Here is a 13,122-nt window from a genome sequence, read left to right on the forward strand (position 1 = left end):
ATCTCTAGTTTTGAACGGTTTATTTTATTGTTTTCCCTGTAAGTGCATTTGCCCTTTTGCAAATAAGAAAATAAGACCCAGGCTTTCTAAAAAATAATGGAAGAGGAGCGAATATAATAGACTTGTCTTAGAGTACAGAGACTTGTTGAAGTCAAAACAAAACAAAGGCATTTCATGATTTTATTTTGATCAATACTTGTTTATCTTTCAATAAACAACCAACCTGCCCAGTCATCAAAGGCCTGCAAGTAATTTGCTTCGACTGATTCCTTCTGAATAGAACAACAAAGTAAGATTACTCTACCATTAAGAAGTTTCATGCAAACTTTTAAATTAAATGCATATAGCACAAGACTTGGTTTCCACCATTTACTGCCTGAAGTGAATGGGATGCAATATTATACTAAGAACACATCTGTAGCAAATAACCAAACAGCCTGCTTTTTAACACAGATTCGTCAGACATCTGACCTGATACTTCTGAATAACATAGAATAAGTCATCTAATTTTTATAAAAAGAATCTGCACTGATCCAAAAATGTACATTTGTCTTCAAAATCTAGAAAGTTAACTCCATTCACACATTCACCCCACCTCCCAAAAAATCTCAGTGTGGTAGTTTGTTTCATTAGATTGTGCTTTGATGCACTTGATGAACCAACCTGGACACAGCATATTATTTGAGAACACAGACATCATGGACCACTCTAACAACTACCGGGTCAGTCTACACAGAGAAGTCATTGAAATCCACAAGCATCTGGACACTTTCAACAGAAAGGAGGAAACCATGAAAATGAACAAAATCTGGCTACCAGTATAAAAAAAACCCTCTAAAATCATCACAGTAAATAAAGAACAACACTAAAAAACAGGGGAATTCCAGACAAGAAACAATCAGGGACAGCTCATCACCTTCCAAAAAAGATTTCCCCAGGCTGTAAGAAGCCAGACCTTGAAACTGCTAGACCATTACATGCTAATCAATTGCAACATTCATATTTGCCTCAAACAGACAAGAGTTCTTTCTCCCACCCTGGACATTCCACAGATATATAAACCTCATTTTTTCTAGTTTTCAACAGACCTCACAACCTCTGAGGATGCCTGCCATAGATGCAGGCAAACGTCAGGGGAGAATGCTTCTGGAACATGGCCATACAGCCCGGAAAACTCACAACAACCCGGTGATTATGCCCATGAAAGCCTTCGACAATAGATTGTGATTTTCTATAAATTAATGTGCAGAGCTCAGAAAAGTGATTTTTTTTGGGACTGCAACTCCCAGAATTCCGCAGTCAGCAAGTCCACATGTTTGTCCTCCCCACATAATAACTTTACAGAGCTTCAGCATCCAGTTAGTGTGGAACCAATTACCTGTGGAATCAAGTAAAGAGAAAAGTACAAGTTGAGCATAAAGGCAGATTCTGAAACCTTCACCAGTGTGTTCCAGATGTTAGTTGGATTGCCTCTAAATAACCAAAAGGAGCCCTACCTGAAAGCATGAGGCTGGATCCACAGAAAACTAGAAGTGCTGAAAAAGTCCACGCTTTGCCAAGTATATCCATCCAGTTTGTACGGCAGCTCATGGAATCGCAATGTCCTTTCAGAGGGATGATAGCCCTTAGTCCTAGCTCTTTGCTTGCATCGTCGAGCAGTGCTTTTCCTACCAGGGAGCGACACGTTAATTGCAATGTGAGAGTGGGCTAGAGAGAGAGCTTTGTCGCTGTCTGAGCAAAGGGAGTTTTAAGTTCCTTTTTCCTGTTTCCTCTGTAGATTAGGATGGGAAAGGCAGGATCTTAAAGGCATTCTGTATCAGCAGGATTTCTGAGGATCTCTGAGCCCCAGCTGCTCAGCACTTCCAAACAAGTATCTGCTGCTGCTGTATGTGCGTAGGGAGGGGGAGAGTGACTTTTAGAGGACCCCACCAACACAGGTCATGGCCAGCACTGCCAGAAACAATGGGGATATCCTCCAGTAGGAAGGATTATGAGAATAACAAGCCACACCACCGCCTAGGCATGGTATGTGACAGTTTGCCACTCCACCTCCTCTTCCATCAGTTAATTACTCCCAGAAGTCTTATGCAAACCAAGAGGGCTCCCATAAAATGCTTTTCGCGTGAAAAAAAACCCACCCTTTTGTTTTCTTGACTTATCTTTCTGTAAGGATAATATCTAATTCCCCAATTCTCCAGGGCCATTTCAGTCTCCACAAGCTGATCCAAGGTTTGAGACAACTCAGCATCGTCCTCCATGGTCAGGGACCTGGTGCCATAATGACAGAAGAATAGAGTTGGGACATCTGTAGGGATACCAAGGTGTTTGTTTATAAAGCTATTGTCCTCCCAACCCTGCTATATGCCTGCGAAACGTGGACTATCTACAGGCATCATATGCAACTCCTGGAACAATTTCATCAGTGTTGCCTGCAAATCTCTTGGGAAGACAAGCAGACAAATTTCAGCATGCTGGAAGAAGCAAAGACCACCAGCATTGAAGCAATGGTCCTCTGCCATCAACTCTGCTGGACCGGCCATGTTGTCCAAATGCCTGATCACCATCTCCGAAAGCAGTTACTCTACTCCAAACTCAAGACCGGTAACGGAATGTTGGTGGTCAGGAAAAGGGATTTAAAGATGGGCTCATAGCCAACCTTAAAAACTGTGGCATAAATACCGAGAACTTGGAAGCCCTGGCCCTTGAGGGCTCTAGCTGGAGTTCAGCTGTGACCAGCAGTGCTGTAGAATTTGAAGAGGCACAAATGGAGAGCAAAAAAAGAGAAATGTGCAAAGAGGAAAGCACATCAAGCCAACCCCGACTAGGACCGGCTTCTACCTGGAAACCAATACCCTCACTGTGGGAAAACTTACGGGTCAAGAATAGGACACCACAGTCACCTATGTACCCAACACCAGGACAACGAACTTTGATGACAATCTTACTCAGACAATGAGGAATCGCCTAAGTAAGTAAGAGTTGGAAAGGCAATCAATGGTACTCTCGTCCAACTCTCTGCCAGCTTATATGTTACCAGAGGATAAGATCCAAACCAGTGGTTTAATCTTACAGGAAAGGAGATTTCAACTAACCATTTGAAAGCCGTCCCTGACAGCAAGTGTTATTTTGCAGTGGAATATGCAGCCCTAGTATTTGGTAGTGGAATACACAATCCTTCTTAGGCAGTTTTTAAAAATAATATTGTTATTAGATATAAACACAGAAATAGGAGAGATATTATTTACACACATACATACATGTGTGTGTGTGTGCGTACAAAAAACACATCCAAAGATATGAGGGAAGGGGAAATATCAAAGGAAAAATATCAATATATCCAAAAAGTAAAAAAGGGAAGGACCAAAAAAAATCTATATGGAAAAATAGGGAAGGCAAAAACATAAGGTAGGGTAATTATTGACTTCCAAACTCTTTCATAAGGGTAGTGAATCAATGTTTACTTTCAGTCTTTAATAAAATATTGTATTCCCTCTCTCAACAATGAAAAAGAAAAAGAAAAAAAGATATATTTAAATCATCATTTTCATTTTTTCATGTTTCAAATAGTCTTTAAATACAGTCTAATCAGTTACTTTTTCTGGATGCCCTTGGTAATTCTTGAGTTGGCATGTTAAAATGACCATACTCATAATGTCTGCAATTATGATTTAGTTCTTAACCTCTGGTGACATATTTTTATTTACATTTATAAACATTTGGGATACATACGCATAGTACAGCCAATATTATTCACTGTCTTTCTTTTTAGATATATAGCTAGATAGGCAGATAGATATAATACATAATATACATATTTAATACATATACATTTGAATAAAGCTGATAGAAAATCAATATTTGAAATGTGGTGTAGGACTACTAAAAAGACAAATAAATGGGTAATAGAGCGAATCAAGTCTGAACATTCCTTAGAAGCCAAGATGACTAAGCTGTGACTGCCATCCTTTTGGACATATCATGAGAAAGACGAGGGATAGTTAACACCCCAGAAGACAGGAGAATTCAAAATGATCTTAACAGATTAGAGAGATGCTCCCAAACTAACAAATGAAGTTTAACAGGGACAAATACAAGATATTTCACTTAGGCAGAAAAAAATGAAATGCAAAGATACACAATGGGGGATGATGCCTGGCTCAACAGCAGTACGTGTGAAAAAGATCTTGGAGTCGTCATGAACAACAAGTTAAACATGAACCAACAATGTGATGTGGCGGCAAAAAAAGCCAATGGGTTTTTGGCCTGCATCAATAGGAGCATAGTGTCTAGATCTAGGGAAGTCATGCTCTGCCTCAGTTCTGCCTTGGTCAGACCACACCTGGAATACTGTGTCCAATTCTGGGCACCACAATTGACAGAAGATGTTGACAAGCTGGAATGTGAGGAGGGCAACTAAAATGATCAAGGGTCTGGAGAACAAGCCCTATGAGGAGTGGCTTCAAGAGCTGGACATGTTTAGCCTGCAGAAGCGAAGTCTGAGAGGAGACATAATGAACATGTATAAATATCATAGGGAGGAGGGAGCAAGCTTGTTTTTTTGCTGCCCTGGAGACTAGGACGTGGAACAATGGCTTCAAACTACAGGAAAGGAGATTCCATCTGAACATGAGGAAGAACTTCCTAACTGAGAGAGCTCTTCAGCAGTGGAACTCTCTGCCCAAGTGTGGTGGAGGCTCCTTCTTTGGAGACTTTTAAACAGAGGCTGGATGGCCATCTGTCGGGGGTGCTTTGACTGCAATTTTCCTGCTTCTTGGCAGGGGGTTGGACTGGATGACCCATGAGGTCTCTTCCAACTCAATGATTCTGTATCACTGAAAAAGACAATAGTGCTTGGTCAGGTCGAAGGCATTGGATTTGTTGGGAGATAGTGTATTACAGAAAGATGGATTCAGCAGAAAGACGCCTCGCGGGAATGGGCCTTGATGGCACTGCTCTGCAGTGGCTCAGGTCCTTCCTAGAGGATCGTACTCAGAAGGTGTTGCTGGGGGACAACTGCTCTACCTCACAACCATTGTCTTGTGGGGTTCCGCAGGGCTCAATACTGTCCCCCATGTTATTTAACATCTACATGAAGCCGTTGGGAGAGATCATCCGGAGTTTCGGGGTGCGGTGCTATCTGTACGCAGATGATGTCCAACTCTGTCACTCCTTCCCACCTACTACTAAGGTCCTGAACCGCTGCTTGGCCGCTGTGTCGGACTGGATGAGGGCTAACAAATTGAAATTGAATCCAGATAAGACAGAGGCACTCCTGGTCAGTCGAAAGGCCGAACAGGGTATAGGGTTACAGCCTGTGTTAGACGGGGTTACACTCCCCCTGAAGACACAGGTTCGCAGCTTGGGTGTGATCCTGGACTCTTCGCTAAGCTTGGAACCCCAAGTTTTGGCGGTGTCCAGGGGAGCATTTGCACAACTCAAACTTGTGCGCCAGTTGCGCCCGTACCTTGGGAAGTCTGACTTGGCCACGGTAGTCCACGCTCTGGTTACATCCCGGATTGATTACTGCAACGCGCTCTACGTGGGGTTGCCCTTGAAGACTGCCTGGAAGCTGCAGATGGTCCAGCGCTCAGCGGCCAGGTTACTAACGGGAGCGGCACTCAGGGAGCATAACACTCCTCTGCTGAGCCAGCTCCACTGGCTGCCAATCCGCTACCGGGCACAATTCAAGGTGCTGGCTTTAGCCTATAAAGCCCTAAACGGTTCCGGCCCTGCTTACATCTCCGAACGCATCTCCACATATGAACCGACGAGGACGTTAAGATCGTCCGGGGAGGCCCTGCTCTCGGTCCCACCTGCGTCGCAGGCGCGTCTGGCGGGGACGAGGGACAGGGCCTTCTCGGTGGTGGCCCCTCGGCTATGGAATGCTCTACCCGTAGACATCAGGCAGGCCCCTTCGTTGCTGGAGTTCCGGAGGAAGGTCAAGACGTGGCTCTATGAACAGGCGTTTGGTCAACATGGCAATTGAACTCATGAAGACGGTATAAATGAACAAGGAATGGTAGAAGGATTACGAGAACGGAATCTGATTTTTACTGAGGCGTTGATGACTATGTTGTGTTGTTGTGTTGTTTGTATTGTCCGTTGTGTATACTGTGTTTTAACTCATTGTTATTGTAATAAATTGCATTGTAAACCGCATTGAGTCGCCGAATTAGGCTGAAAAATGCAATATAAAAATAAAGCAAATAATAATAATAAATAATAATAATTCAATCAAGGGAGACATGACTCTGAGCCTGGAAAACTTGAGCAGGGCCACATTTATACCCAGGGGCATCCTTGGGGCCCTTTGTCACAGTGACAAACAATCTAAAAGGTGCCATCAGCTTTCCTACTGCCATGAGTTCAGGGAAAATGAGATGGTGGAACTGGTCTGTGTGAACAGTGGGACCAATTCCAAATTAGAACTGCCCCAGCTGTCATGCCCCAGCTGTTCATACCAACTCCACAGTGCATGGCTACTCCAGGGAGGCTCCATACCATTCCCTGACTTCTGCTAATACAAGGCAAAATCAGGTTAATCAGTTTTATCTGGTGTTATGGGTCAGAAGTCCCACAATGTCATCTGGACATCAGAGAGTGACTTCTAGCTGAATTCAGATTATGTAGCCAGTGTAGACGTGCAGTTAATCCAGCACTCTAAACACTACATCATGCTTGCTCTTGACTAAGAGTAAGGAATAGGGCTATGCAACCAATTTTGCCAATTTTGAACTGATTTGTATGATTTCCAGATCAAAATCTTTCAGATTGAAATAGACTGGTTCAGTTCAGAATAGCACAGTCCAAATTGTTTTGGACCTATTTGATGACCCAGACATTAAAATAAAGCAGGCAGAAGCCAAACAGAGTGTGTTCAACTGGATCACATAAGTGAACCACAGAGGAGAAGGAAGAGAGCTGGACTTTGTAGCTGTCATGCAATGTGAGCCAAGAAGCTTACCAGCACTCTCCAATCACAGTGCTTATGGGAAAGAATTATGTGAGATTATTGAAGTTATATACTTCGTTATCTTCCCAGCATCTCTTCATTCCAAGGTGGTCTGTCCTGGGTTTATTTTCCAATTTCCTTTGGTCTTGTTAAATAACCCAGCTTGATCTTCAATTTGCCTTGCTTGTTAAGTTGTCTGTTGAATGCAATTCTAGGCATTTTAGATAGCAAAATATATATGGAGTTTGTTTCCAAAAGATACAAAATCCATCTGAACACATTTTATAGAAACTGAAAAACATACTGATTATGTTCATTCTTTTGCTATAAAATATAATTTTCCAAACCTTATAGTGAAGTGATTTGATACATTTTGATAGTTTTGATTTGCGCATAGTATTCTATTCCTAGCTAACAATGTGCTGCCAACAATAACAAATTTTTAATTTTTTTAAAAATGGGTACCTTTTGGAAACAAAATTAACATGTTCTCTTCCCTTCCATTGTCTGTAATTGTTCCCCGTCTTGTTGATAGGTAGGTAAAGTTTTTCCCCTGACATTAAGTCAGTTGTGTCTGACTCTGGGATGTGTGTGTGTGCGTGTGTGCGCTCATTTCTAAGCCAAAAAGCTGGTGTTGCCTATAGACACCTCCAAGGTCATGTGGCCAGCACAACTGCATGGAGCACTGTTACCTTTGTGCTGGAGAGGTACCTTTTCATTTTGCATGTTTTCGAACTGCTAGTTTGGCAGAAACTGGGGCTAACAGTGGGAGCTCACGCTGCTCCCTGGATTCGAACCTGTCACCTTTCGGTCAGCAAGTTCAGCAGCTCAGCGGTTTAATCCATTGCACCACCGGGGGTTCCTCAATCTTGTTGATACTTAGGTGTTAAGGGAAGTCAAACAGTGACACAGGAAATGCATAAAATTGTTTGGGCCTACTCTGTGGTGGGAACAGATTCCAGGACTGCTATCTGCCTTATTGTAAGTAGCAAATGAGCCAGAGTAAAATACCTTATATAACTAATAGTCTACTGCAATACATCAAGAAGAAGCACCATCAAATTGTGTTCAAAGCAGAGGCAAACATTTCCAGCAGGTAAGCAGCAGGTGTAAGACCCATATATGGTTCTAGAAAAGATGGGAATGAAGCCTAATAGTACAGGAAATGCCCACCTCGACTTCCTGTAAGTTAGTGATGGAGTCATCAGTAGCAAGATTGCCACAAAGCCATGGATACAGAATAAACTTGTAATACAACCTCCGTCCAGCAAAATGGAAAAGGATAAAGGAAAAGGGATTTTTTTAAAAAAAAAAAATATGAGCAAAGAGATGAACAGGGAGCTGCAAAAAAAATTCTGCGGTGGGGACTATTCTTGTCAGTCAGTAGTGTCTTCTGATGTCCATGCAGACTTCGGAGGATCTTGAAGACAGAAATTGTTCTCCATAACAGACCAACTAGAGTTCCCAAACGTTGAATTCAATGATTTGGGATTACAATCAGTCCTCCACTTACACTGGGGCTGGGGTGTAAGACCCCTTCAAACTACAAGGAAGGGGATTCCACCAGAACATTAGGAAGAACTTCCTGTGAGAGCTCTTCAGCAGTAGAACTCTCTGCTCAAGAGTGTGGTTGAGGCTCCTTTTTCGAGGCTTTTAAACAAAGCTGTCAGGAGTGCTTTGAATGCAACTTTCCTGCTTCTTGGCAGGGGGTTGGACTGGATGGCCCATGAGGTCTCTTCCAACTCTATGATTCTATGATTCTGTGATACATGGCAAAGTAAAACGTCTCTCCTTTTTTTTTTAAATCCTGAGAGGATGGCTCTCTAGGGATCTCTAGGTCCTTCTGTGTGAGTCCAGGGTCACTTTCTCCTGGGCATTGGCCATACAGTTCTGCTGGAGAATCTAATAATTCTTAGGACTTCATCATATGGGCAAAAAGCCTCATACCACACAGCCAGGATGGAGTCTGCCGGAGCCCGTCACATGATATATGGCTACTTCTGACAGAGTTCCGTCCTGGATCCATCCACCCTGCGTCTTGGCAGCATGCTAAGAGCCAGCCTTGAGAACATGGTTGACTACCCGTGTTCTCATAGAGTAAATTGAGGACAGCAAGTGATCAAGCTGGAAACATATGGTTTTCTACATGTGATGATAAGGGCACAATGCGTGGAGCTGCCCAACAGTTCATCCCGCTGCTCCACGGATTTGCCCCACTGCCCCACGGATGTCCCCACTGTCCCCTGGCTCAAGGACCTCCATGTGATGAAGTCTCTAGAAGATATTCTTTCTAGGAATCTCTAGGTTCTCCAGCATACAGTTATTATCAACTCTATAGAGTTGCACTGGTGGACCTAGAAATTTGTAGAGAAACCATCTCAATCAGATCTGTAAATAATAATATCCACAATTGTTAAATCTGGAGATATGGGGGTGGGAACTGTACATTTAAAACCAACAGATTTTGTTCATAACAAGCTCATGTCTGAAAGAATCTTGGCAGGGAGAACTTTTTAAAAATTGTTATTACAATGGTATGATTCACTTCAGCAAAGTTATATCATTTTCTACATGGGCATTCTTCCGGCTGCCTTTTGTATTGGCATAATCCAGAACTGGAGTAGAAAATCAATTCATCTGAGATGTACTTCTGGAGGAGATTTCTACAAATACCAATTAAAAAGACAAATATAGGAGTATAAGAGCAAATAGCCTGAACTCTCCCAGAAGAAAAAATAACACTATGAAACAAAATTTCAAAAACAAATCTGTTCCTGGTTTGACAGTGTTATTTCCTGTTTAATTGTGTGGTACTTACTTTGAAAGTCCTTGTTATACTCCAGAAACTTTGTTTTCTGTGGCTGCCACAAACTAGGTTGAATTGGTTGAGATTCTATGAGAGATATTCATTGAAAACCTAATGGAATGTGCTGCAGGATGTCCCACGAAAACAAGGTTTTTGCAGTTTAATAAACCTTTTCCATGTTTTTATGATAGAACCAATTAGAAAATGACATTTTTAACCCAGGAACAAAAATTGTGTTACATAGTGTAATTAAACTGAGGGTGTTGGGTTTTGGCCATATCATGAGTAGGCATGACTTAACTAGAAAATACAATCATCATCATCATCATCATCATCATCATCATCATCATCATCATCATCATCATCTCTATATAAAAGTAAAAGTATGTGTGTATGTTTGTACCCCAAAGAGTGTTGCATGGTGAAGTGGCCCTCTATGATGTCACTGGAAAAGAAAGGTGACATATATATAAGGTCAAGGGGGGAAGGAAGGAAAGACCCACAAAGAGAGCCACATTGCCATGGAGACATCCTGAGATAGGTCTTCTCAGAGCTGGAGAAGGGAAAGTGGGCAGGCAGTGGTCCTAATGACCCCTGGCAAACACTGGGTATATATGCTAGAGTGTGCCAAAGTAGAAGGCAGTAGGAAAACAAATGGCTGCATTCTAGATGTATAGACTCAAGTGGGGAAGCAACAGCCCTGACTCTGCCAGACACAATCAGGGTTGTTTAGGATAGGGCGACTTGGAATTACTAGGACTACCATAAGTCAAAGTCAACTTAACCATTAACAACAAACACCAACTGCCTTCAGGATCAATGAAAAATGCTGTCAGCCAGTGTGGAAGATTCAGCTGCCAGTCCTCTTAGCTATTGGAATGGGACAACTTGTTCTTCATATCTGGCAGCAAGATGTTGCCAATAGATCCTGCTTTTGACATATTTGTTTTTCACCTCCTGCGCACAGAAACTGTGGTATAAATCCACACTATTTCCAGGGACATTCCCCCACTGCCACCCCAGCTCTGAAGAATAACATCAGTTGGCAACATGTGAATTTATTTATTATTTATTTATTTAGAGCATTTATAACCATCCTTCTCGATCTCCGAGGAGAGACTCAGAACGGCTTCCAAATAGGTAACAATTCAATGCCAAACACGATATAAAACACATAATAAATACATTCATATACATTAAAATAGTGTGTATGTGTGTGTGTGTGTGTGTGTGTGTGTATGTGTATATATATGAACTAGTCCGCCAGATTAAAATCACCATATTAAAATCGTCATCCAAAACAGTCCAAGTACACTCCAATAAAATCTTGTCTTCCCAGTAAAACAACTATTCTGTGAATGCTTGATCCCATAACCAGGATTTAAATTTCTTCCGGAAGGTCAGAAGTGAGGGGGCAGATCTAACCTCATTAGGGAGGGAGTTCCATAGCCAAGGGGCCACCTTGGCTATGGAATTGCGATGGTGGTGGGACCGAGAGCAGGGCTTCCCCAGATGATCTTAAGGTCCTAGTTGGTTCGTAGAGGGAGATACCTTTGGACAAGTAAACTGGGCCAGAACCATTTAGGGCTTTATAGGTTAACTTCAGCACTTTGAATCAAACCCGGAAGCTAATAGGCAGCCAGTGGAGCTGCCGTAGCAAGGGAGTTGTACCCTTCTTCCGTGAGCAACCTGGCTGCTGAGCGCTGGACTAGCTGAAGCTTCCAAACAGTCTTCAGAGGCAACCCCCATAGAGTGTGTTGCAGTAGTCTATTCGGGATGTAACCAGAGTCTGGACCACCATGGACCAATTTGTCCTTAATGTGTGAATAGAGGACCGCAAATCCACATGATCCGAAGCCACTGCTTGAAGCCTGTGATGATATTGGTTTTTGCTTTGCTTTGCATTTTGGAGCCCTGACAGCCTTGGGCGATGCTCTATTTGCTTTTGGGTATCCACGCACTGCAGAACTCAGAGGACCCAAGAGGTTAACCTCTGCTCATTTCCTCCCATTTCTATCTCCTCTGAAATGTTAAAAGGAGCTAAGTATGGTTCAGCATTATGCATATCCTGCTTTGGAAACAGTAACTAGTGCCAAAAACTACATGAGAACAAAAGGCAGATTTCTAAGAGAGTGGAGAAGCGCTGGTGTCCTAGAAACCATATCTGTACATAATGGCTTTCCGAGTCTCCTCAAGACAAATAAGCTGCCACTTGGGTCTTTCTGAGTGTTTCTGGGAGGAAATAAAGATGGGCGAATTTACATGACATACGCACTATTGTTCTCCAGTTGGGAGCAAGATGATGAGAAGAAAGGGAAGGCATAGGCTCACATGGACTGAAAGGAAATGAAATGTCACTCAAAATTAAAACTAGGGAATGATATTCTCAGGGGGTTCGACCCTGTGGGCTAGTAGAGCTATGCCAGTGTAGAGGCTGGCATTGGTGCAATATTTGTACCAATATTTCCACCATAGTTGACCCTCAGGCAAACGTATCACAGGATTTTCTGGAGCTGAGAATGTATGATTAAAGGTTTGAGAACGTATGATACTTTAAGCCAGGCATGGGCAAACTTTTTTTTGTGTTGGGGCAGCATTGTGGGCCCAGCTGAGGGCTGGGCAAGGAGGGAGGGTGGACAGGTACACACTGAGTGGGATGGGCAGGGTAGGGCCCAGATCATCCTGAAGTTGTCCTCCTCGCATAAGGACGGGGCTGTTGGAGCTCAGCCTGTGATTGTGTTTCAGGATCACGGTGCTTTGGATGTGGGAAATGATGTCAAGATGGCAATGGTTTGGTCAATGATATTGATGCAGAGAATGAACAGGAGATCTCTCTTCAAAGTGTAGTTTCCCATGAGAATGTCCCTGAAGGGTGTGGGGATGATGGTGTACTCCCTGAATTGCTATCAGAGAGTTCCCAGGATTTGGGGCTTGAAAACAACTCGGCACCTGCAGAAGTTAATAAGCAAATAGATAGATGGCAGGAAATTAGTCAAATCAGACAAGCCGAACAGTGGCTTCAGCGTTCTGCCAGGCTCCGACAGAAACAGATAAGGGAATCTCAGTTAAAGCGAACAAATTTCTGAGTGCTTGGGATAGCTTAACGAGGGGATAAAAGTCCCAAGTACGGGAAATGTAGCCAGATGAAGCATTGTTTGGAATCAAGTTAAGTTCTCATCCTTGTTTCATGGAAGTCTAGCTTGAAAGATTCATGCTTAAGTATTTCTTGTTTCATGGTTTGATTCTTGGATTTTATGACTACATAGTCATGCCTTGGATTAATGTTTCCTAGTTTTCTGGCTTAGAGATGTGTGGACTTTGCTGAATTTTACCCTGGACTAGTTTGTTCCTGATTATCTTCTTA

General features: G+C 42.7%; 2 protein-coding genes across 2 annotated transcripts in view; one reads left to right on the forward strand and one right to left on the reverse strand.

The window, feature by feature from the left end:
* TEK (TEK receptor tyrosine kinase) overlaps positions 1-2,259 on the reverse strand; it is a 47,243-nt gene extending 44,984 nt beyond the window's left edge. The window contains exon 1 of the mRNA XM_060762466.2: positions 1,497-2,259. Coding sequence (XP_060618449.2) covers positions 1,497-1,590 — 94 coding nt within the window. The 5' untranslated portion in view covers positions 1,591-2,259. The remainder of the gene's footprint in view (positions 1-1,496) is intronic.
* Positions 1-13,122, forward strand: part of LRRC19 (leucine rich repeat containing 19) — a 180,265-nt gene that overhangs the window by 114,303 nt on the left and 52,840 nt on the right. The window lies entirely within an intron of this gene.

Source organism: Anolis sagrei, chromosome 2 (genome assembly GCF_037176765.1).
Source record: "Anolis sagrei isolate rAnoSag1 chromosome 2, rAnoSag1.mat, whole genome shotgun sequence".
Lineage (NCBI taxonomy): Eukaryota > Metazoa > Chordata > Lepidosauria > Squamata > Dactyloidae > Anolis > Anolis sagrei.